The 26,379-nt window shown below is 41.1% G+C and overlaps 1 protein-coding gene across 1 annotated transcript in view; it reads right to left on the reverse strand.

Annotated features, from left to right (window-relative positions):
- NCOA7 (nuclear receptor coactivator 7) overlaps positions 1 to 26,379 on the reverse strand; it is a 148,297-nt gene that overhangs the window by 15,747 nt on the left and 106,171 nt on the right. Inside the window, exons 10-11 of the mRNA XM_021693370.2 lie at positions 26,151 to 26,319; positions 3,290 to 3,437 (exon numbers count right to left, since the gene is read on the reverse strand). Of these exons, the coding sequence (XP_021549045.2) occupies positions 3,290 to 3,437; positions 26,151 to 26,319 (317 nt within the window). The remainder of the gene's footprint in view (positions 1 to 3,289; positions 3,438 to 26,150; positions 26,320 to 26,379) is intronic.

Consider the following 26,379-nt stretch of genomic DNA (forward strand, 5'->3'; position numbering starts at 1 on the left):
CCAGCAGTGCCCATGGGGCAGCTATGAGCTCTAGAGTAGCAGCTGGGGGAAGGAGGTATGTGGTAGGGGCAGATGGGGGCGGTCAGCAGCACAAGCCACAAGAGTTGATGAGCTCATCCAAGGAAGATGTAACAGATGAGAAGGGGGCCAAGGACAAACTCCTAGGGAACAGCATGAGAAAAGGAACCAGCGAAGCCGACTTGGAAAGACTGGCCAGAGACAGGAGCAAAAACCAGAAAAAAAAAAAAACAGATTTGATAGAAAAAGCCAAGGGAGGAAGAGCCTCATAGGCTTAAGTATCTTCAAACAGCGGTTTCAAACAAGAAGCGTTGTGAACTGTGGGGAGACACGTAAACAAGTAAACTGTTGGGCAGTACACAAGAGAGCTATGAACGATGAGCTGTGGGAGGACAGGAGGGGAAACGGACTGAGAGCGCCACAGCTGTGACAAATGAGCTGGTCCTTGAAGGATGGCAGGAGTTTGCCAGAGAGAGCTGCGTGTGTGCCCGCTGCACATTCAGGCCACGAGGGAGTGACAAAAAGGAAGAGTGAGGGGGCGCCTGGGTGGCTCAGTCGTTAAGCGTCTGCCTTCGGCTCAGGTCATGATCCCAGGGTCCTGGGATCGAGCCCCGCATCGGGCTCCCTGCTCGGCGGGGAGCCTGCTTCTCCCTCTCCCTCTGCCTGCTGCTCCTCCTGCTCGTGTTCGCTCTCTCTCTCTGTCAAATAAATAAATAAAGTCTTTAAAAAAAAGAAATGAAGGGACACCTGGGTGGCTCAATCGTTAAGCATCTGCCTTCGGCTCAGGTCATGACCCCAGGGTCCTGGGATCGAGCCCCGCATCGGGCTCCCTGCTCGGCGGGGAGCCTGCTTCTCCCTCTCCCACTCCCCGTTTGTGTTCCCTCTCTCGCTATCTCTCTGTGTCAAATAAATAAACAAAATCTTAAAAAAAAAAAAAAAAGGAAGAGTGAGTCCAAGCACACGTATAAAAGGACCTGGTATTCCAGAAAGGATCAGGCCTAAGGGGCAGGCTTATTACCCTTGCTCATCCCAAACTGGCAAGGTTCCAGCCTTGGAAGGATCCCACTGCCCACTTGAATCTAAAACCAGGCCGGGAGTGCTGGAGAAAATCACCACTCACTGAAGCCTGGGGCCACTAGAAAAGTCCAGTGGCCCTCAAAACCAGACAGCCACCCCACGACAGTCTTCGGTTAGCGTTTTTCCTAGCCTCCGTAACTGCTATTTCCTACCTTCTCCATATTCCTCTAACTCCTCCTTCACTTCAGGAGATGCCCCTCCTTCCACTGCAAGGAAACCACTGGATGAAAAATGCCACAATTTACCACCACTGAAGCTGCATTTTATTTGCACACACTTTTTTCTTTTCTACTACCCAGCCACCTAAGACCAGTCCTATCCCTACCCCCACATTCCCTGCCCTTGCTCAGAGATTTGCTCTTCCAATCATTTCCTTCCTCATGCCCTTATCTTCTATACCTTCTACTCTGGCGTTCCTGCTGACCTCATCCAAAAGGTTAAAGTCTCTCTCATGAGAGGAAAAGCATTCTCCACCTCACTTCTTCCAGCTTACCATCTCATTTCTACTCTCCAGAACCAAATCTGAGTTGTTTGCCCACCTCTATTAGTTCCACTTACTTACCTCCCATTCATTCTTTGAACCCCTGGAATCTAAATTTTGACCTTACCACTTTAACGAAACTGCTTTTGTCAAAGTCACCAACTACCACCTCGGTTTTAAATCCAGAAAACATACCTCAGCTCTTATCTTCTGACTCCTCTGCAACGTAAGTCATTCTGACCATTACCCCCTCTTGAAACATTCTCTTCCCTTGGCTTCTAAGACATGACTCTACTTGTGTTCTACCTCCTTCCCTGGCTGCTGCTTCTCAATCACCTTTGTAGTCTCTACTGCCTTTGGCCCCTTTAATGCAGTGTCCTTAAGAGTTCTGTTCTGAGCCTCATTCCCTTCCCACTGTACACACTCTCCTACGATGACCTCATCTACATTCATAACTTCAACTTTGCTAATGATTTCCAAAAGCGTATCTTCAGATCTTTCTCCTAAGTTTTATTCTCAGCTGTCTCTTGGACATTCCACAGACACCTCAAATTTAGATTAAAACTAGAATGCAGAGCATTTTCTACTAAATCTAATACTCTCGCTATTCTCCTATCTCAGTGAAGGGCAGGTACCACTACCCTCCAGTTCCCACTCTGAAAACCAAGAAATCAATCTTGACATGTTCCTTACTTTCCACATATAATAATTACTCACAAAATCCTGTATATTCCACCTTCTAATTATCTTTCAAAAGCACTCAATTTTCTCCTTCCCCACTGCCACTCTCTCAGCAACCATTATCTCTCAACACTGATGACCAAAAGCGCCTCCTAAATGGGTCTTCGAGACTCAAGTGTTGTCCAACTCCAATCCTTGAACATCTGCCAGCAACAAAGAGCTGTCTGAGATGCATATGCGTGTATACTTCTCCAGACTCAAAACAGTTCAATGCCTTCCCACTGCCTTTAGGAAGATACATATGGCTCATAGGTCCTTCGTGATGTATCCTTGCTTCCTTTCCCTGCTTCGTTTCTTGCCCCTCCTTCAGCTTTGCGCCCTATGGTCCAGCCACATTGAACTTCTGTTAGTCTATCAAATGCCCCACTCTGTTTCTCCCCTGGGTCAGTCCCCTGCACAGACTTTCCTCTGGCCAGAACATGTCCCATGTCCCATTCCACCCCAACTGCCCAAACTCCCCCTTCTGATCTTTGTTCAGATCACTCCTTCTGGGCAGCTCTCCCTGATCCTCCTGGCTCCATTCAGGGGCCTGGCTCCATGCTCCTATAGCACTTGGCACTTCACCTACAATGGCAATTATCTCAATTATACTGTAATGATTCATCCATACTAAATTCTGCTTATCTCATCCATTGTGCCCCTGACATGGGAAGGGCTTGGTAAGTGCTCAAAAATATTATGAAGGGCTTTTCAGGCCACATTAAGGAGCTTGAACTTCATCCTGTACATAAAGGGGACCCATTGGCAGTTTTTAAAAGAAAAAGCGAAATGACCTGGCAGTGTGGCATTTATCTGACACATATAACTAGCTCAGACAGAGGAATAAAGTTATTTTCCCCGATAACTTCAAAAGTGCACAGGAAATCTAACTTCTTGCCAGCCAAGAAGTTCGTGGTATCTGGACCCAAGAAGATTTTAATTACATATTGTAACTTAAGGACCATGACAGTCTAGCCCCTCTTGAGTGCTCACCTCCCAGCTCTTGGTGGTTGGCTCACTGAAGAAGTTGTCGATCATATTCAGTTCTTCCTTTTCCACCACCACAAAGCCTTGCTCTTTGGCATCTTTCCCATAGACGTCAGGAGACCACTGAACAAAGAACGTGTACAAGTGATCCACCCTGAAAAACACGTTCGTCATAGGAGTTAAACACCAAATCCACTTTCCTGGCAGGCACAGGTAAGGACTTGAGCACTCACAACCATCTTTTCCCTGCTTGGCAAATCCATCTTACTAATTTCCCACTGTGAAGACGGTCTCTACCAGTGCAGTCCAAATCTGGAAAATAAGTCAAAAAGTGAAAGCAGAAGTCCAAAGACACTGAGAACCTGTCTTTCAGTCTGAGGGAAAGATCAAGAGATGGGACATAAAATTGAAAAACACAATGAAGTATTTACACCAAATATATACTCCTCATTGGGTCTTCATTTATTGAGCACTTGTATTCAATGGGAAAAAAAAAATTGATCTGGTCCTTTAGTTGGACAGGATAAACAATACTTCAATGGGGTTTTATGTAGTTGAAGCACTGTTACAATTTCAACAGAACACCTTTAATAACTACAAAGTAAATAATACTGGTTGTTGTTTTAATATTAGGAAGAGACCTAATCTTATTGATATGGGAATGTGGTTTGCTTCCTATTTCTCTGTTCTCTCACACCTATTTAACATCTAAAAGTACTGTAGCATCTCTCCAGACTTAATCAATAGAGAGATGGCTAATTTCCAAGATTATTGCTCATTTTAAAAAGTTATAATTAGGTAAAAAATATTATAACAATGTTGCTACAGAGCTTGAATGTTTGTACCCCCCCCGCAAAGTTCGTATGTTGAAACCTCACCACAAATGTGATGGTATTTCAACGAAGGACCTTTGGGAAGTGCTTAGGTCATGAACCCTCATTACTGGGATTAGTGCCCATATAAAAGAATCCGTTTTCACCATGTGACACAGTAAAAGGACAGTCATCTCTGAACAAGCAAGTGGGCCTTTGCCAGACAAATCTGCCAGGGCCTTGATTTTAGACTTCCCACCCTTTAGAACTGTGAGGAATACATCTCTGTTGTTTATAAGCAAGCCACTCAGTCTACGGTATTCTGGTATAGCAGCCCGAATGGATGAAGACAAATATTAACAGAACTAAAACAAAAAAGAAATGTCCCCCGCAATTCTGAAATCCCAATGGATCAAAAGGTTTTTAGGTTTCTATATTCCTATCTGTTCTTGTCCATATGTATACAATTTTCATTGTCATGAGGGCCAAGAGATAATCGTTTGTGATATGTACCATTAAATTATGCACCTCTGCCATGTTGCTAGTCTTTGTACTGATTCTTAATGGCTAATTTCATGAAAGTAATAGTCATGAATAGCCTGGATTCCTGTGTCCTCAGGATATTTAGCTTGTTCCCATTTCTTCAATTGTACAAATGTTACAGTGAACATCCTCAGGGTCTATGCCTTTCACCATCTTTTGAATTATTTCCTTGAGATTAGTTCCCAGAAAAGGGATTACTGGGCCAAAGGGCAGGATTTTATAGCTTGTGATTCATCCCGCCAGGTTGCTTTTGAAAGGCTAACTCCTTTACTCTGACACCAGCCCTGCAGTTTGCATTAGAGCTTCTTAACACTCTTGCTTACTCTTTTTTAAAAAAAGAGTTTAATATATATTTAAGTTTTACCTGACTCATGTTACATTTCTTTGAGTGTGTGCTGTACAATTTTCACATGTTTTCTTCCTGCTGCAGCTTTTCTTTCATGAATGGGCTCCTTGTGACTTTGTAGTCAGTGTTTTCCTTGTCAGTTTGTGGGAACTTTTACAGAATGTAAACATGAACCACTATGAAGTGTGTTTCAAATCCCTCGTTTCCCTTTTATATTAATCATATCTTTCATAATATAGGATTATCAATTTTCATATACTTGAGAAGTGTTATTTCCTTGGAGATTACTCCTACTCCTTCAAAACGTGGAGAGCTGGATCCAAGATAAGGTGTGTATCAGTGTGTAAGATATGTTACCATTTCTATTTAAAAAAAAATCAGATAGAGGGGCGCCTGGGTGGCTCAGTCGTTAAGCATCTGCCTTCGGCTCAGGTCATGATTCCAGGGTCCTGGGATCGAGCCCCACATCGGGCTCCCTGCTCAGTGGGAAGCCTGCTTCTCCCTCTCCCGCTCCCCCTGCTTGTGTTCCCTCTCTCGCTGTGTCTCTCTCTGTCAAATAAAATCTTAAAAAAAAAAAAAAAATCAGATATAGATATAACTGTGCATGGGTGTGATGGTTAATTTTATATGACAACAACTTAGCCATTTTTTGGTCAAACACTAGTCTAGATGTTGCTCTGAAGGTGTTTTTTTTTAGATGTGATTAACATTTAAATCAACAGACTTTCAGTAAAGCAGATTACCCTCCATAATGTGGATGGGCCTTGTGCAATCAGTTGAAGGCCTTAAGAGAAAAAGACTGAGGTCTTCCTTAAAGCAAGAAGGAATTCTGTCTCTAGATAGCCTTCAGACCTGAGATTACATTATCAAAATCTCCCTGGGTCTCTAGCCTGCCAGCCTCCCCAGCAGATTGCAGACTGGCCAACTCCCACAACCATGTAAGCCAAATTCCTTAAAGCAAATCTGTCTATGTATATTTACATACACATATCATTTTGGTTCTGTTTCTCTGGAGATCCTTGACTAGTACAATGGACTCTTCTGAAAGGTTATATAAGAAACCGATCAAAATGGTTACCTCTGGGGAATGGAATGGGATGGAAGAATGACATGTTTTATATCATATATATCTTCAAGTTATTTTTATTTTTGGAGTAGGCAGGACACTTTTATGATTCAAACATTAAAATTATATGTTAAAAAGTAAATAATGAGAAGTTTCCTCTCACTCACAACCCTGTCCACCAAATCCTGTGCCCATCCTTTTCCCTTATAGGTGACCACTTTATTCATTTCCTGTATATTTTTGTAGTGTTATATAAATAAATATAAATATATATTCTTTTTGTCTTCCATTTCTACAAAAGATAGTACTATTCTCTATCTTGCTTTCTTCATTTAACAATATATCCTAGGTATCTTTCCACATCAGTATGTAAATGGTTTCATCATTCTTTCTTTTGCAGCTACCAGTACTTTACTCCGTGGCTATACCAGAGCTTATGTAATCATCCTCTATAGATGGACACTTGGGTTGTTTCCAAGATTGTGCTGTTACGAACACTGCTGTGAATAACTTCGTATGTGAGTCACTTCACATGTGCACAGGTACAGTTGTAGGATATATTCCCAGAAGAGGAACTGTGCTGTTAGAGGAGTATTTCCCTTATCACTTTGCTATATAAAAACCATCTGCCCTTCTTAGGAATGATATCATTGTTGCCTTCCTTGAATCTGAAGTATTTTTACCATGTAGCATAAAATTTCCCATTAAAAATTAACTTAGAAAAAAATTAATCACCACTCCAGAGAGGCTTGATGAGTATACAATTCTAACTCTTTCAGTTTTCTAACACTTAAGATTTAGTCCATCTTAACTGTACTTTGTAATAGAGAACCAAACATGCTTCACTCTAACTCTTGGAAAAGAAGACATTTACTATGCGCATATCCACATTGAATAAAATGACTTCCTAATTATTTGCTAGCAAACTTACCTGTGAGAAGGAGAAAAGCAGTCCCTGACACCTGGAGCTAGCCTGGCACTCATAGCTAGGCCCTTGTATTCTCCTGTTGAACCTAAACAACTTCACAAAACTTTAGCATCAGACAAGACTGCTCTACGACTATGATGAATGGTGACAAAAACAAGACCACTTTGAGGTCTATGTCATATCTGAATGCAAACAAAAACATGAACATTGTCCAGCCACAAAAATGACCAAACATCGTTCCAATTTGGCTAGTATGAATGACTATGCTTCTTTACTTATTATAGCATTAACCTCTCTACTCTTCCTCTCTAGTCTAGTTCCTCTCGGATAAGACTTATACCCAATCATAGCATGACCTCTGCTTCCTGATAGCATCTAATCTAGAACAAATTCCCACTTCCTTAAGTCCTTCCCTGTATCACCTAACACAAATCTAAATCCTATACCTCCTTTCTAGCACCCTCATTCTGAGATGGCCCGTGGTCCCATGGTATGCGTTTTCCCTTACAGCAATGAGTCAACTCAACTCATTCAACTTTAGGTGTGCTTCCGGAGGTCTCTAGCCAGAGGGCATTGTCTCCTTCAACAACACTCCCTGTGCACCCACTATGTGCCAGTGACCCTGCCCTCATGGAGATTACCTTCAGGAATATGAGAGCTGATGGGGATACTGGGTATCATTTAATTCAGCTAACTCTCCTTAGATATAAGGGAATGGGGCTCTGAAGTCTACTATCAGCCTCACAGCCAGGACCAGATCTTCTGAGGTGACAACCAGGGTTCTTTCAACCACCTACAAAGCCCTCCCCTTATTCCACCTTGATTTCTAAATCGTTCCCCAGTTCACTTCCTGGTTATGACACTAGACACATTTTTATCACTTTTTGGACTTACTTGCCATGAAGGACTGCTCATGTATTCTCTAACAGTTTACCCTCATAGGGAAAGTCACTGTGTAGGCATGAACATTGAAGAAGCATCCCAAGAAATGCTAAAAGCTCATGCTGACACATAACCCTGTGCAAGGCTATAAGGGAATGAGGAATGTGGTACAGATTTTACATTAGGGGCACCTGGGTGGCTCAGCTGGTTAAGCATCTGCCTTTGGCTCAGGTCATGATCCCAGGGTCTTGGGATTGAGCCCAGTGTTGGGCTCCCTGCTCAGCAGGGAGTCTGCTTCTCCCTTTCCCTGATGCTCCTCCTCACCCTGCTCGTATCCTAATAAGTAAATAAAATCTTAAAAAAAAAAATAATTTTCATTCCTCCTTGGACATTAGAAGAAAATATAAATTGTGCAAACTGCAAGTCAATAAAGATTTTAAGGAGAGACCGTAACCTAGCAATTGCCAGTTACTTCTCTTTTCGGTGATGAAGACATTCAGTTGCTTGAGGAGACCATTTAAGCAGTCCTTTTTATTATGTGGATGTAAGATAAGTAGGATTTATTATTCTGGAGGGAGATATAATTAGACATGCCTTACTTGATGAAGACAACTTGCGTGTACAACCCATTGGGAGGGTGGATGGGTTAGAATGTGGGAGAGAGGGAAGATCTGTATAAGGTCTAAAGGATTTCCTAGGAAGGAGGAATCCTGTGCCTAATACCCTCTCTTTTGAAGAGATTTTCAAGATTATTAGAGCACCTTTGATTAATTAAGGTGGTCTTAACAGAGATAAACCCATAGGAGAGGACAATACCCCTATCCTCACCCTACCCTTCTTGAAAAGAAACTCTTCAAGGTAGTAGAGGGAATGGTCTAGATTGATGACCTGGGATCCATACGAATGCCATGATTATTTTAGGAGCAGGTCCATTTGGACAGAATGTGCTGTTGGTAAAACTTAGACCAAACTATCTGCCACTCTGGGCATACCATGGGAGGGAATGGCTACATACGTCATATGTGTATGTGTGAGTTTCTCAGGAGCTGTAACAAGTTGGGGCAGAGGGCAACAAGGTCAGTTTTAGCATAAAGCATTCTTGCCTGCCAGTGCCATTCTCTCTAGAAGAAATATCTCAGCCTGGGGCAGGAATCTGGGGTGACTTGGTAAGAGCGCCTCTTCTCCCCAACCTCTTCCCTTGGAACTGCTGGGTTTCCAGGGGGTGGTGAATTGAGCCTCTGGATTTGTTTGTTGCCAGAGCGAGTGTCCGATTCTGCAGCAGCCACGTGTCAAGAGCAGCCAGAGCTGGCCCTTTAACCTGGGTAAGCCCTGGGCATCTTGGACCAGCCGTAGAAAGAAGTAATGAGAAAGGAGGAAAGAGGTATTTTCAAAATATCACAGAAAAGAGGGTCAGAGTCGTAAACATTTTTAATATTAAACACAGAAGCGACCTTATGTTTTAAGCAATGCTGATGAACTATATCAGTGACCCTAAAAAGAAAAGATGCGCTTCCCCATTTTGAGGACCTTCAATGGTACAGTAACTCTAAGAGGCAAGTATTACTATGCCCAGCTTGAGGCTCAGCAAATTGAATGATGTGCCCAAATACCCCATCTCTGGAAATATTCCAGCCCATCTAAGCTGACTGCCTCTTCTTTTATGAATGCTGAACTCCAAGGAGGACGGTGTATTTTTGTACCTGTCCACAGTCAGAGGTCTCAGAGTATAGGGCAACTACTTCCTTGGCTTTGGGTTTCATTAACGAAGATACTACTTAGATGCCCTAGGTGGCCCTTAAGGCACATGCCGCCCACCTGCTCTTCCTCCTCCTCCACCTTCCATCAGTAGGCTCACAGCACTGCCAAGACTGTGCTCCATGCTTGGGCAACATCACAGGGCAGCCGCCTCACCTCAGCCATGCCTCTGGGAATGGTTCTCCACTGGCTGCAACACGCAAGACAGAAGCCCCGAATGGCCTCCCTCCTGTCTCAGGTGGTAAGCTCTACCTCTGCCGCCAACAAAGTTCCCCCAACCTTGGGAAGCCTCAGGTAAGTTGAGATGAGAAACCTCAAAAGTATGTTCCACAAACAGGGCATCCTGATGGGAAATGTTCATGTCTCTTCTCTCAGATATTCAGAGCACAGCACACCCCGATTATTTCCCTCAACAATAGCCTCCCACATAAAATCTCCTTCTCTCACGTAGACCAAGTCCTCATACTATCCTCTGACGGCAAACCAAAAGGAATGAAGAATTAACATGGCCTGTTTCACAAGAGAAAATTAAAGTTCATTTGGAACCAATCTGATTACTTAACTCTTAGGCCTCTGGAGACCGAATGGAAGGAATCGACGTCCCCCTTTCCAGCTCCACTTCTGCACAATTCTCCAGCCTTTATTTAACTATTTAACTGGGGGGAGCAAGGAAGAGGATATGACTTCATCTTTTTTCCTTCTAGATTAGAGTGACTGTAAGTTTATTTAAATTTATTTAACCTAATTCTTGGAATGGTTCTTTTTGGCTAACTGGGTTTTCCTGGTCATTAGTTCCCAGAAGTCAACCCTGCCCTCTGGAAACAGGCCTCAAAGTCCCCTCCTTGTCCTTCTGCCTCCCCTTCACCCATCCCTTCCTCCTTTCTGTACCACCTCTACTCTCACCTTGACCCCCACTCCCCCTCTTTCCCCAGCCATGAGTCCCTCCTGGATTCACACACTTCAGGCCAATCTTCCCAGCTCAACCTCATTGTCGCCCCCTAGAGGTCCACCTTTGATCCTCCTACTACACCTGCCCTTCCGAACACCTCACAGAAATAATCATCTTGCGGACTCCTACTCCCTTGGGATGATGGATGTTGCTGGGTTTTCTTATTTGTGCTTAAGGATCACTACAAATCAAAGGCACCTAACATCAGCTAAGAAAACCCTCCCTCATAGGGCTCCCTACTCACCTCTAACTCACTTCCTTTACTACTCCTAGCAGTGGCTATTCCAGACCTCTGCTTTTGCAAGCTCTCTCTCCTACCCGCCTTCCTCTCTGAACATTCTCCATTGTACCATCTTAATAATGTACTCCTCTTCACTTTCACTGTCCCTCTTAGCATCCTTCTCTTTGGAAGAAGGAACTTTTCTTTTACCCATTTTAACCCTTCTGTCTGTATTTTCGACAGTCCTAATGCTTGGTGAAATTTCCTCCATTATTTCCACCCCACCTCTCCATGCCTTTATTCCCTTCATCTTAATCCACGAACCCACTTGCATTTCCCTATCCTTAAACATAAAAGCCTCTGGATTTTGTTTCTCCCTAAAGCTCCCTTCCCATACCTCATCTTCCCTTCAGAACATACTGTTAACATTTGGGTTAGCGTATCTTCCAACTTCTTTTCATTCCTGAATTCTTCCATTCTGATTGTATTAACCTTTTAGTATATGCCCTTTGTTAAACCTGCCTCAGACACTATCTGGATGGAGGCAGAGTTTTTAACTTTGTTCCCTCCCCTCCTTACTTCAGTGAAACTGATTTTCTTACAAGTGACCTATTGTCAAACTCGACAGAATCTCAGGCATCATTTGTCTTGACTTCTGAAAGCCTGTTGATGGTTTTTTGAAACCCACTCAGTAACTCACCCTGTTTCTGATGAGTCACTGGGTTTCTCTGGCCTCAGCTGTCTCAGGATACCTCCGGCCCAGCCAACCCAGGTGCCAGTCATTACTGCCACACTGGCGGTTGTCCTGAAGCAGTGGGTGTGGTAAACACGTGAGCAGGGAATGAGGTCAAGCGCTGGGTCTTGGGAAAGCTAGTAGTAAGGAGGAAACAGTAGAAGTGGTCCTGGAAGGAAGCCAAGAAGAGACAACAGGAAGGCAGAAGTGATCTTACAAAATGCAAATCTGATCACTTTCAGCCAGCTGTGTAAAATCCTTCCAATGTCTCCCTGGAGGTTTTAGGGTAAATTCAAAATCCTTGGGGATGCCTGAGAGCTTGGTTTTGTGCCCATCTCCAAAATGTGCTCTTTGTTCCAGCAATATGCTCTTGCACCTTGGCTCCAACATCCATTCTCATGCCTCTTTTCTTTATTATTATTTATTTTATTTATTTATTTTTTCTTTTTTAAGAAGGGTGACAACAAGGGTAAGCCTGGAGGAGAATCATCTCAGGCTGGGGTCAGGGAAGCCAGGCTCATAGTTACTTACTCTGCCTGTTGAGGGAGGGGAAAGAGGCAGTTACAGGAGGAAGGGAGGAGATGGCATTCTCCCGCAGGGAACATGTGCAAAAAGACATGGCACGCAAGAGCAGAGCGATGCTAGAAGGAGGGCAGAGTGGATACGGTCGAGAGAAAGAAGGGCAATGCAGTTGGGTCACTGGCGCCCTCTGCCAGAGGGTTCTGTGATGAGGACAGGGCCACTGAGATGCAGGGGACCCAGGCCCTGCCCTAGAGCGCTCAGGTAGAAGGAAGCAAACAAAAAGTCCAGACACAGTTCCAACAACACAGCGACAGAAGCCAGTGGGCATCTGAGCTGGGAGGTGTGCAGAGTGGGAATTCCTGAGGGGTGCAATGAAAGAGCAAGACTAAGTCTTTGCCTCACAGGATGGCAGGAAAGGAGAAAGAAAGAGCCAGAGGGGCTGTGTCACCGGGTGGGTCACAGAGAGTCCTGAGCACAAGATAAACTGCTTGGACCTTATCCTGCCGCTACTGTTTCCCAAAGTGTAGCAGGGACGGCGCTAGTGACATCAGAGGGTACACAGAGGACCTTATTTTAATAGCTACGTATTTACTTAAGATTGGCTAAGTAAATAAAAATGGATAGAAGTCCTCTAAAGACAACTATTAAGTAAACAGTGGTACAGACGGCACACAGATATGGGGACACTGGGGAGGAAGTGGGTGAACGAATGAAGCACCACCGTGAGCACTGTGGACACACCAGCCAGGGCTTTCGCAGGAAGCGGCCTGGCCAGGTCTCTGGTTTAGAAAGATCGCTGTGGAGCCAAGTACAGAAGGGCAAGGAAAGATAGGACTAGAAACAAAGGCTGTACCAGAACAAAGACTACGCCAGTGATCCAGCCAAGAGCTGATCAAGGCCACAGCCCCACACGCGGCAGCGGACACGGGGAGAAGCTCGCCATACATACTCCTCCAGGCACCAAACTAGGGCGAACCCATCGAGACCAACACCTGGCGCTTGGGCTTTGTTTAGGGTTTCTAATTACCAATGTGGGCTTAATCAGATTTCTTCATAAACTTCAAAGGTCTTTATTGTCAACACAAGGCTCTTTTAGGGATCCACCCCAAAGGAGACATCATATTCAAGTTACAAATCTCTGTTTAGCAGATAAAGTTGTCCTCTATGGAAGAGAAATCCTAAGAAGGTCAATGATACCAGTTTGTGAAGGGCATCAGCCTTACCTCAGGGGCAACAAAGCATTAAGAAAAGGAACAGCAATAGGAGCAGCACAGATAACTTTCATTAAGTGCATGGTCAAGTTCATTTTTTCTTCATAATAACACCAGGAGGTACCCACTATAGGTATCATTTCTGTTTAATGGAAGAAGAGCAACGCTTACACAGATTACCTTGACCAACACCACACAGTAGGTTAGGGGTGGACCCGGGATCAACCTCAGGTCAGTTCATGGTCTCAATGAATATGCTTCACCCTTTTCTTTATGGTTAGCCCCACGGACAAAACCGTAGGGTTGAGGAGCATCTGGGTGTCTCAGTCGGTTAAGCATCAGACTCCTGGTTTTGGCTCAGATCATGATCTCAGGGTCGTGAGACTGAGCCTGCATCGGACTCCATGCTCAGCAGGGAGTCTGCTTGTGTGTCTCTCTCTCTCTCACTCCGTCTGCCCTCCCCCACCTCTAAAATAAATCAATCAATCTTAAAAAAAAAACCTGTAGGGTTGAGGGATATAAAACCTGATGAAAAATCTGAGTTGATGCTTGGAATAAAACATTACTATTCATACTTTAAGTATATGGGCTTTAGGCACAATTACAATCTATTTTCTCAAAATTAGCTACGGTGGGATTTTGTTTACTGTTACCTTTTTTCTTTCTTCTTCTTTTCTTTTTTTAACATAGTTGTGAGGTAAAGTGAAAAAGCACACATGTCTAAGGTAAAGACCTGAACTGGTCCCATTTGTTACTAGCTGGGGGCTTTGGGAAAGTTCCTTAATCTCTCTGAGCTTCTAAAATGAAGAAGGTAAGAAAACCTAGCTCCTCATATAGGTGTCTGGAGCATTAAATGTATAAGGAAGTTCTATCTACCTTCAGACAGACCTTTTACAAAGTCTCTTCCACGTGATTATCTAAAATCTTGCTACCATATACACCAACAAACTGGACCAAAATGACCCCGAAGCAGTTAGGCATTCTTGTCTTATCAAGGGTCATTTCACTGTTAGGAAAAGAAATTGGGGCTACACACAGCAAGATATAACCCCCAACCATCCACATGATTTAAAAATTATAAGCAGGAACCATCAAACAATTTAACAGCTATTATATTAGAAGCATACTTTAGAGTACATTATGGCACAGAGAATGGGAAATAGTAAGACAAGGAAAGAGATGAAGAGAATAAGAATGTGACCCAGGGAGTAAGGAAATATATGTATAGGCAGTCCCACCATTCGTTGTATTGTTGATTATAAATTAAAGATATTCCAGTGCACTTCAATCTAAAACATCCCCAGGCTCCATTCTGAATACAGCCACAGCAGCCCAACAAGGCAAAGCACTCTGGACCCCAGAGGTTGTTACTAGAAAACTACCACCTCTTAAAACCCACCTCAGTGGCCTGACCCAAGGTCCTTATATGAATAAGGTCATTTTCTTTGCCCTGTAAGGTCCCTTTCAGATTCAATATTCTACAACTTTAAATGAAACCAACGGTTAATAATGCCCTGCTGTGGGCGCCTGGGTGGCTCAGTTGGTTAAGCGACTGCCTTCGGCTCAGGTCATGATCCTGGAGTCCCTGGATCGAGTCCCGCATCGGGCTCCCTGCTCGGCAGGGGGTCTGCTTCTCCCTCTGACCCTCCCCCCTCTCATGTACTTGCTCTCTCTCATTCTCTCTCTCTCTCAAATAAATAAATAAATAAATCTTTAAAAAAAAAAAAATGCCCTGCTGTAATGCCCATTGTTAAAAGGTCTTAGTGTGTTTATAAAAAGAAAATTTATTTATAAAATACCAACTAAATATGCTTCTTTGTCCTGGTTCATCAAAAATAATAGGACAGTTCTTTTGAGAATCATTGATCAGAACAATAACTACAGTTATAAAAAGGATCACTTACAAATAAGTAAAAACTAGAAGTTCCTATTAATATCAATGCTGGAGCATTGAATAGGCTGGCAGCCCATACACAGCCTTGGACTCAGCATCTGTACTTTTCTTTGTTAATTAAACAGTGGCTAATACTTAAAAATTGGGGAGATTTGACACACATAATCCATATTTCAACTTCTTTTGAAAAAGATGGGAAGATCAAGCAACACCAGGCTCACGTCCCCCCATAGCAGCATTCAGCTATGAGGCACAGAGGTACACAGGTACTTGGCAGCTGTTCCCTAGGGCAGGTAATTAACACTGGCCCCCCAAGCTTCCCTCCCTCCATTCCTCCATCTGGCTCCTGCAGGCATGTAGGCTTGCAATAATTACTGTTTCTGCATACTTACTCCCAAACAGTGTGCGCAGCACCCATTGGCATTAACTATTCTGCTGTGGGAACAGCCCACGAGCTACGCTCCGAAGTGCTGTTTTCACTCCTCCCGCAGAAAGCACAGCCACCAAAGTGAAGAGCTCCTATGAAGGGGGTTATTTTTTCATGAACTTGGATCTGGCTACAGAGTCACTGATTAACTCAAGACATTTGCCAAAGCTGGTTACTGAAATTACTGAAGGGTGGCTGCCTAATAGTGCTTCTGGAAGGTGATGATGAATTTCTAGAACTTTAAGTTAATGAGACAAAAGGTAAGGTGACCAGAAAAAGAGTGAGAGGAAGCAGTATCACTTCACAACATTTTAAAGCATTATTTTAAAGCACTAAAAAAAATATTGATATCAGTGACTAATAATCCTATGACTTATATTTGTTCAGCAGTTTTCCAGAACTTAAACTTGTGTTAAATACAAAGAAAGATCATTCCTTTAGGGATTATTTTGGAGACCTTTTTTTTTTTTCTTTCATAGTTACACTTTTACCTGAAAACATCACAATAAGAATATAGTATGATATGTGTTATACTTGAAAATTACTGGGCTTGTATTCTGAAATATCTCTGGTTTGGCTACATAGTGCCTAAACTGTTCTAGAAAGTACAGTACTTTAAAGTTAAAGACTATTTAACACTATGGTCTTACTGGCATTGACAGTTATTAAAGATTTCAATTTAGCCCTGACCCTGCTAAAAGCAAGATGACTTTTGATCAGAAAATGCAGCACTAACTATGGTTAAAGATTTCATGCTAGAAAACTAGGTTAGTTTTTGATTCCTTTAATTTGTCCTTTTTTCTCCAAGAAAAATGCTCTTGAGAGCACTTTGCTTAGTCTCCATGATGGTCCTTATGATTTGGACATTTTTCCATTGTAAATCTAGTTTAATAAGAGAATCAGTTTTCTTTTTTATAATTTTTACTTGTTACTGCAAAAGTAATGGCTGCAAACTAAATGCATGCTCAACATATAATGGCAAAGATACATTTAAGTAAAAGCAGTTTACTTTTGAAAATGAGAAGATACACAGATAGTTAAAAGATCCTGATGAGGATCTGCCATCAACCAGTCACTCCTAACAATACAATATAATAGCTTACATACCCACAATTATCAGATATAGACAGATACACACATACTATCATTACATTAATTGATACATAGAAAAAAGGCCAAAAGTCTACAAAGCTAAAAATAAATTGTAGTTAGCTTGGTGTAACAAATTTGAGCTTTCTCCTCCTTTTTCCTTCCCTGTATTTTTCTAAATAGTATATAAAGTCTGTGCATTATTTTAGTTATAAGGAATAAGGTATTTAAATATTTTTATCTATGAGACTATAGGCTAATTTATTCATGCCTCCATCCAATTAACATTTAGGAGTATATTACTTATTAGATCCTATGCTGTTTTTAGGACACAATATAAGACACAGTGTCAAAAGCCCCAAGTAGTCCACATCTGTAGAACAGTGTAGGAAGTACTATGACAGAGGTGGGGGTACCTTACATCTAAACCAGACAGGGAACATTTTTTAGACGAGACATTTGAATCAATAAATGTATGTACGTGAGGTGGTAATGGGGCTGGGCATGGGGAGGAAAGTCTGGTCATCCCAAGGAAGCCAGTTAATTAGTCACTTATTATTACTGAAGCCAGTCAATAAGTCTGATTCACCTTTCCTACCACTGAAACATGGCCAGGTGTCCACAGAAGGGTCAGAATGGGAGCTAGAGATTCTAGTGGTAGAATAAACTGGATGTGGTAACGGACCAATGTGGGAAGATGACTGAAAAGCAAGATTCTGCCCACATTCTGGCTTTGGGGACTGCGTAGCTGGTGGTATCAGTTACTGTGATGGAGAAAACAGGAGGCAGGAGTTGTGGGGACATTGGCAGGGACAAAAGAAGAACTAAGAACCCCAGTGTAGGGTATGATCTGCCTTGAGTTTGTTTGATCCATGAATGATCCAAATATTGAGACCTATCCGGTATATATGTGTTCGGGGCTCAATAGAAAGTTCTACACTGAAGACAGCTGGACACGATTGGCATATAAGAAAGAATTAATTAGGTGCAGGCAATTGTATATATAGTGAGAAACAGAAAGGGTCATTTAAGGGGTAACATTTCATGAGGAAACAAGAAGGAAAGACTGGGAAGGAATGATAGAAGGATAGAGGGTGTCAAAGAAATGGATGATGGTCAATGGTATCAAATGCTATAGAATGTTAAGGTAAAATAAGAACACAATAATCTCCCTTTGTTTATCATAAAATGGAGGACACCTCCCAGATTCTAGAATTCCATTCCAAATCCGAAGCTGCAGGATGTTCAGGGAAGGACCTGGGTACTCTCTCTGTTTAAAGGCTCCTAGATGGTTTTATTACAAAGCTAAGTTTGGCACCCACGCATCTAAGCCATGGATTCTTTGTTAACTCTATAGGCTTTCATCTCTATGAGACAGAACATACTCCTTCACAGGCTTTAGTCCTCAATATTTCTGAATTTAGAAACTAAGATTGCTCCTGTCAGAGGAAAAGGTGCCAGACTTCAATTCCTCCCCTGCCCCCTCAGTGCCTCTGTGTCTGTGGGTTGTTCACCCATGAAGTGTAGGTTGAGAAAAGACGGTTACTGCCAGTCTGGGGAAGAGATCATTGTGGGGGCACTATTTTGGGAAACAAAGGATCTGCACAGCTAGAGAAGAGAGGGGAACCACCCGAGTTCAGGAATACAGTATTTTTAAAAGGTGCCAAGCTAGAAAGGTCCTAGGCCTCGCAGGCAAAACCCATAAAATGACCAATCTTAGTAAAGTCACAGATTCAGGCAAATGAAGAAAAAGTGGGGAAGGCAGGTGAGTATGTAAAGAGTTTTAACAAATGAACACGGGGTTTAGACTTTAATTCTGAAGGCTTAGGATATTTTTTGTGGCAATGTGACACAATCAAAAGACCTTTTGAGAAGAGTATTTTGGCTATAAGGTAACAAAATAGATTTTAAGGGGAGGAACTAGAGAATAGGGAGCCACAGTTTAGGTTCAAGCACTGTGTTCACAGAAGAGTCATGTAAAATAAAGTAACTGGATCTTGTGAGACGAGTTTCAGAGCAAGGAATATTGTAGTGTTCTGTTTGTTTGGGACCAGATAACCACTGTAGCACATAAAAGTTCATTCTAATAATAAGCCAATGCTAGAACCAGCCTGCAACTAAGTTAAACTACCTAATATTAAAGAAAGGACACTTTAGTCAAGCTCTTTATTTCTATACAATGTTCTCATTAGACCACCTCAGTTCAATTAATGAGCACCCATGGAGTATCATCCATAAAATATCAGTCACTTCCTCTCCTCATAATTAGTGAAACACATTTAGTCAGATGGAGAGCACTTCGGCAAGGCCCAAGGATATGAATCCATTTGGGGATGCTGCATATTTTCAGCCCCTCGCTCGTCAAGAAAAAACCTTGAATGTTTGCAGTATCTCCCATCCCTGTTTCAGTGATTTGTCAGCCTAAATAAAGGGTATAATTAAGGCAGTTTCAGCTGCCTGCTCTAGTATCTATTTAGGAGAATGGGATTTGAAATCAAATGGATTTGATATTTGCCAGTTTGAGCAAGGTGTTGAAAACCAGTACGTCCCCTTTCCTCGTTTGTAAAATGAGGAATAACACTACATGCCTCACAAAACTCTCATGACTTTTAAGTGAGCTAACCATCCAGAGTACCATGCCAGGAAAGGGTTAAGGGGGGCATGGACTGAGCACTCTGCCTGCCCTCTTAACCCTCTCTCACTTAGAGCTGGGGAAACTGAATGTTGAGCTCGTAATTTCTTTGATATTCCCCCCTTAAGAGTGGCAATCCTGCTTTGGATGATGAAGGTATCAATGGAGCATCATTTAAAAGTATGTGTTCAACCAGAATAATCTGATGCACTTTATAAAGTTGTGATTCAGGCACCAGAATTCTATCAGGCTCCAAAGAAGCTTAGACTCATGGTTTAAAAATGAATACAACTTCAGACAGATGGCACATCATGAAAAGCTCAGTACGGGTGGCTTTCAAGCTTCACTCTAAATATTCCAAAGCTAAGAGTGAACACGTTTGAAAATGAGAAGAAGATACACAGATAGTTAAAAGATCCTGACCAGGATCTGCCATCAACCAGTCACTCCTAACAATACAATAGCTTTGATGACCAAAAGATTACATATATGGTCTTTGTATGTGTGGCTGCTACTTCTAGAAATGTGAAAAGGGGAAATAAATCCCAAATTCTATGTACTATAGTAAAGACTTTAAGACTGACAGAAATCAGACTAATGTAGTCTATATATATATATGTATATATATATATAAAGTCTTTAAATACAAATAAATCTCTCTATATATGAATATCCAAGTAATCTCATAGAATTAAAATATAAATAGAGATAAAATAAATCAACTGTATTCTATTATCCCAATATCAGGAAAAATGGAAAACAGAAAATTAAACTAAGAAATTCCTATAAAAACCTATTAAGAGAACAGCAACTATGAGCATAAATCTATTCTAGAGATGAACACTGACTATGGACCATATTTAACTACAAAACACCTATTACTTGTCCATGGGATGGGTTTCCATTGAATACCTTTGAGGGAAATGCTGACCTAAAGAAAAGGCACCGTTCCTAAAAATGGGATCTTGAACACTTGTTTCTATGCTTTGGGCTAGGCAACCATGCAGAACTCTACAAAAAGAATCTATAACTCATGGGGCGCCTGGGTGGCTCAGTCGGCTAAGCGGCTGCCTTCGGCTCAGGTCATGATCCCAGGATCCTGGGATTGAGCCCTGCATCGGGCTCCCCACTTAGCGGGAAGCCTGCTTCTCCCTCTCCCTCTGCCTGCCACTCTGCCTACTTGTGCTGTCTCTCTATCTCTCTGTCAAATAAATAAGTAAAATCTTTAAAAAAAAAAAAAAAAGAATCTATCACTCAGGAAGTACTACTACTGCCCAAAGACTGGATGTGAGAAACATGCACACAACACGGATAGCACCTTCTAAAAGGACAGATACCTGCGCTCATGGGTATGTTACTCATTATAATTTTGAAAGCATTAAACAACTCAACTTTCATAAAATGCTCAGGAACATCAGTTATTCTTGACATTACAAAAGAAAATATCATGCTTTCTAAAACAGAATCAACTTAACTTGTACTTGAGTTTATTCTAAATGTGGACAGGCACAAAATATAACCATCATATATAAATCAAAGTGCTTGCTGATCTTAAAAAGAAGCTGGTTAGAGAACACGGTATTTTAGAATAATTATTAAATATATATTTGTATATCAAGGTATAAATAAATTTTTATTATTAAAGGAGTCACCTAGAATAAAAAGCCTCAGGCCACTATTGAACTTACTTTATATAAACAAATGTCACATACCAAGCAATCAACTTTAAAACAAAATGATTTTATTTATTTATTTATGTTTAAAGATTTTATCCATCCATTTGCGAGAGAGAGAGAGAGGATAAGAGAGAGAGATCGAGCATGATCAGGGGTGGGAGGGGCAGAGGGAGAGGAAGAAGCAGACTCCCCCATTGAGCAGGGAGCCCAACTCCTGCTGAGCAGGGAGCCCAAAACAAAAACGATTTTAAAGGGGCACCTGGGTGGCTCAGTCGGTTAAGCATTTGCCTTCAGCTCGGGTCATGATCCAAGGTCCCGGGATTGAGCCCTACAATGGGCTCCCTGCTCAGCGGGGAGCCTGCTTCTCCTTCTGCCTCTGCAGCAACCCCTGCTTATGCTCTCTCTCTGTCAAATAAATAAATAAAATCTTTAAAACAAAACAAAAATGATTTTAAAGCTGCATTTGCTTCCTTACCAAACTGATAAAGAATCATAGGACTTAGATTTCCCATCATGTGGAGAAAAGGGTCCTTCTCATGCTGGTGGTATATAAATTGTTACACACTTTCATGTGCCTTAAACATATCCTCTGACTTGGTAAGACTACCTAAAGGATTTTATAAAGATGTTTAATGTAACACTGCTTCTAATGGCAAAAAATTTGGAACCATCTAATATCCAAAAGCAGGAGCATCATTAAATCATTCAGGGAATGTATTAGGGGTGCTAACTATGTTGTTCGTATACATATAATAACATGCTATTTCATGTAGAAAATGTGTGTAACATTAAGTGCAGGAAAAAGCAGACTGCAAAATAGATTCTGCTTCCCCCCAACTTACCTGTGCGTTCAAGTGTTGCTAAAATTATCTTAGCATAATTATTTTCAAGTTTAAAAAATTTTTAAAACATCCACAGGCTCTCCCTTTCCTTTCTCTTATTACCTTACTTATTACACGAATCACACTAACCAATTAATTCAGTTTGGATTTAACATTTATGCATGACTTGGCAAATTCTACATAATTCCTGCCATTTACTTCCATCTTATTTTAAAAGTTGGATAATATGAAATCAATTATTATAAAACATTTCACGAATTGAGATCATAAGGAATTGGGGATAAAAACATGTTTCAATATGAACAGGAATTATTGGTTCTTCCCAAAAAAAAAGAAATAATCTTAGTATTGAGAAAAAAAGACAATTACATTTTTCACATAGAACAGTATCCAAATCTATGAAATACAATCATATAAAGTCTCTAAAAAGTACTAGGAACCGTTTCAAGAGCTTTTAATAAGCTTCTAAAGGTAGACTCCCAATCTTACTTATCTAGAACTAGCCCAACACCTGCCAGGTCCAATGCACTCAGTGTCCAAACATGATCTAATTACTTAATGCTCCACAATGGCCCACTTTCCAAATTAAGAAACTATGTTTCAAATGGATAAAGTATCTTATTCTAAGGCACACTATTCCTAGGAATTCTCATCCATCAAGGCCTGAATCTGTGACTCATCATTCCACCCGACCGAGCAATAGAAAGTTCAAAGTAAAGTGCAAAGTAAAGGGGCAAAAATACATGCTTGTCAATATCACAGACCTTCTCGTTTGTTGTATTCTATCAATTTAGGATTTTCTTCCAGATAAATTATTTCTTTAGGAGCAATGGTCTTGTTTCTATAGACCTAAAACCATAGTTTAATAACTAAATTAAAAAATTTTAATGAAATTCTCTGCAAAAAAATTAGGGTTGAGTAAAGGAAACAAAGTATATACAGATCAGTAAGGTACTGTGAACACCACTGAGTATAACAAAAGTTTTAAGTAGTCAAAGCCCTAAATTATTTGGCTATTATGGTTCATAATCACTTTCAGAATGGTGTATAGGCCCGGTCTAATGGTCTCATACTTGACCAGTGGTTCTCGGTGTAAGGTTATTTTGTCCCTCAGACAACTTCCTCCCCCAGGCGATGTCTGGAGACTCTCTTGGTTGTCACAACTGGGGAGGTACAACTGGCTTCTCATGGGTAGAGGCCACAGATGCTGCTAAACATCCTATAATGCAAATGACATCCCCTCAAAGAATTAAACAGCTCAAAATGTCAATAGTGCCAAGGCTGAGAAATCCTGTACTAGACGATTAATATAAGGTGAAACGATCTACCGTCCTCAAGTTTAAATGAGCACCAAGAGTGAGAGGAGGAAAAGCCTGGATGCCCCAGGTTCTGGACAAGGCAAATCTCCCAAGCAGACTACTGTCCTCCTCAGGAAGAAAAGTGTGTGATTCTGGAAGCTGCAAGGGAGACAGGGAGGGTTTAAAGTTGACAGGCACCTCATCCTCAGTGAATGTGCACAAGTCTCAAGTAGCTGTGTACGGGTGTGTAGGAGGAAATCACCAGCTTTGCTGGATCCACAGTGGTCACATCTTCTGACAATTTCGACCAAGTTAAACAAAACCATTATTAGGTAGTTAGGGAGTTTTGTATCTAAAATTGAAATAACAAGGATTGCAGGGGGAAAAACCCAAACAAAGAGGATAAATAGCAACTATATGATTCCTTCCCCTGCCTCCCGCCCTCCCCACTTTCTCACTTGGTAGACTGTTCTTTTGGTGATGGCACCGTGGAAACCACAAAGCACGTCGTAAGTGAAGAAGGAAATATTTTGGTAGAGTTAATTTCTTAGTAATAGTAACAAAAGGGGAAAAAACAAACATGTTTTAAAAATATCAGGAACAACAGAGAGGAATAGTGAAACACATCTGTGAAGCTATGTCAACATCAGAATATTAATCTCCTGTGACAAGGAGCTTTGATGCACTGGAGGAATCAAAGAGACCTCCAATGAGAATAACATGCCACATTCGGAAGGTCTATGAGAGGACACTTTAACCTTGAAAGGGAGCCACTGCTAGGGGGACCTCACTCTGCTCCTGAAACTCCAATGGATGCAGGGATCCAGTAAATAGAAAAGCAAGTAGAACTGCTCCATTTGATGTAGCAAGGGAATCCAGAAATGATCATTCCTCAATCCACAAATGAGGAACGCATTGCATGCCACGGCTTAGCTCCTTAAGGACTTGGTTGAGCCTGAAGTTCGAAAGATTTTCATAAATTGCAAATAAAAACAACCTTCTCTTATTTCTCACTCTGCACCTGAGAGTTCTAGGTGGGAATTAACTATAGAACTGCTCCATCTTTCCCAGTCTTAAACTAAAATGTGGCTTCCTGTAGGGTAGGTAGAAAGGGAAACACAAAGAAGAACAATTAAAACAAAAATTTCCTAACATCTCTACAAAGAAATCCATCAATAACATAGTGAGATATAATACTTCCCAGAAAATGCTTGGCTAATGCATTAGTTTAAGAAAGAAAACTAAGTACATAAAATACAATATAATGGAATTCAAAAAGTGACCTACTCTAAAAAGGCCACAAGGGGAGCCTGGGTGGCTCAGTCAGTGGAGCGTGGGACTTTTGATTTCAGCTCAGGTCATGATCTCAGGGTCCTGAGATCGAGCCCCATGCTGCTTGAGATTCTCTACCTTTCCCTCTGCCCCTAACCCACCCCTCTCAAAAAAAATTAAAAAATTAAAAAATTAAAGGCCCACAAAAACCACCCGTATAAGATCAAAGAGAAGTATTTCAACATTACAAATTTCTTCTGGGTTAAAAAATGACAGTAATATAATAACTACATGTGTGGGATTGCTATACTTATTCTAGAAGAGTCCTTGGTGTGTAGTTTCATTAAAGATAATAAAATAGGAAAAAGCCCACAATTTCCTTATATTATAAACAATACATCTGCCCAAAGAAAAAGTGATACATATAACAGGTAATTTTTCTGGTAGACCCTGTAAGTCCACATCACCAGCAACGTGGCTGAAAAGTTTCAGTGCTTTGTTTTCCTCATCTATAAAATGAGGAGTGGGCCTAAATCTCTAAGGAATTGCTGAGTGTAAAATTTGATTTTAGCATGCTGATTTTAACAGGGCTTCAGAAATTTACATTGTTTCTGTTGAAACATTTTTAAGTAATAAAAGACATTCATTTTCTTTTTTATCTCCCCAATATCCTGAAAGTTTCCATGAAACACCGTGGCAGTTGCAGGCATAGGTAGAAAAGTATAATACGTAAACACAAAAATTATGTTGAATGTCCATGTTAACATGGGTTTGTATCTAAGACAGGGAACAGATATTGGCAAATTCATTAATTAAAATCCTATTAACTATTTTTCCTGTTAAACTATAATTTATTAAAACAGGGCAACTCCCTCAATGAGAAGTATTCTGGATACTAATCAACCAGAAGGTGTGCTCTTGCTTGGAATTTAATTTTGCTTTATTAACAGTTCATGCTTAAGGAAGTTTGCTGAGTATATTCGTTCTTGGCAGGTGTGTTAGCCAAGAGGTCTGCCCAGATGATAATGTTAACGACTAGGTAGAAAGAGGAAAAATGTGTGAGTTTTACAATTTTGAAAACTAACTGCAAGACCTCTGTAAAGACATTTTTATTCTACCACACATACAAAAGGAAAACACTTAATTTTTTCTAAAAATAGTATCTCCTAATTATTTTCTATTATAAAGATGTCCTTAATGATGTACTGCTAAAAAATTCCTATGCCATTATCCCTGCTCTCCTAGACTCATATAACCAATAACACTTCTTCTTTGGCAATTTAAAAATACAAATCTCTCTAGAGAGTACAGTCCCTGAAACCCACCCAGGTGAGCCCATATCACACTTTTCATGCTGCTGAGTCACAGACACTCCCTCCTTAAGGCCAAAACAAACTTTAGTTCCCTAGAATAATAAGCACTTTAAGAATTACACCCATGTCTCTCTCCTGTCCTTAGAGAGGTTTAGATCTGCTCCATGGCATTCTTTTATTCTTAACAGAATTGCACTTCCAATTACCAGCACTTGAGAATATCTAAATCTTCTTTCATTTAAAATTCAACTGTGTATATAAAAGGGTTTCAGCAGAGATGACCTCAAATTTGCTGAACTGAAACCACTCATTAGCAGAAAAAAAAATCCTTCTAGAAATTCTAAAATATACAACTAAGAGAAATGTCTTACTCAAGAATAAGATTAAAGATCTAAAAAAAATCGAGGTGCAATTAGAATCTAATGGACCAACATTTCCCATTTTAGCCCACCCTTACCTCTCCCGAGGAACAGCAAACCAGTACTCTGGCTGCTTTCTTCGTTTGCCATACTGCTGGACCATGGCTGCACTGTGAGTGGCAAAGGATTTTCTCATCGGCTTTCCTACTTTAATGCACAGAAACATGGGTGGAGTCTTGCTTTTCTCCTCTTTTGAAGGAAGTATATCTGAATCACACATAAAAAAAACCTTCCTCAATATTGACAATACTGGTGAAAAACCTTTAA

Source organism: Neomonachus schauinslandi, chromosome 8 (genome assembly GCF_002201575.2).
Source record: "Neomonachus schauinslandi chromosome 8, ASM220157v2, whole genome shotgun sequence".
Classification (NCBI taxonomy): domain Eukaryota; kingdom Metazoa; phylum Chordata; class Mammalia; order Carnivora; family Phocidae; genus Neomonachus; species Neomonachus schauinslandi.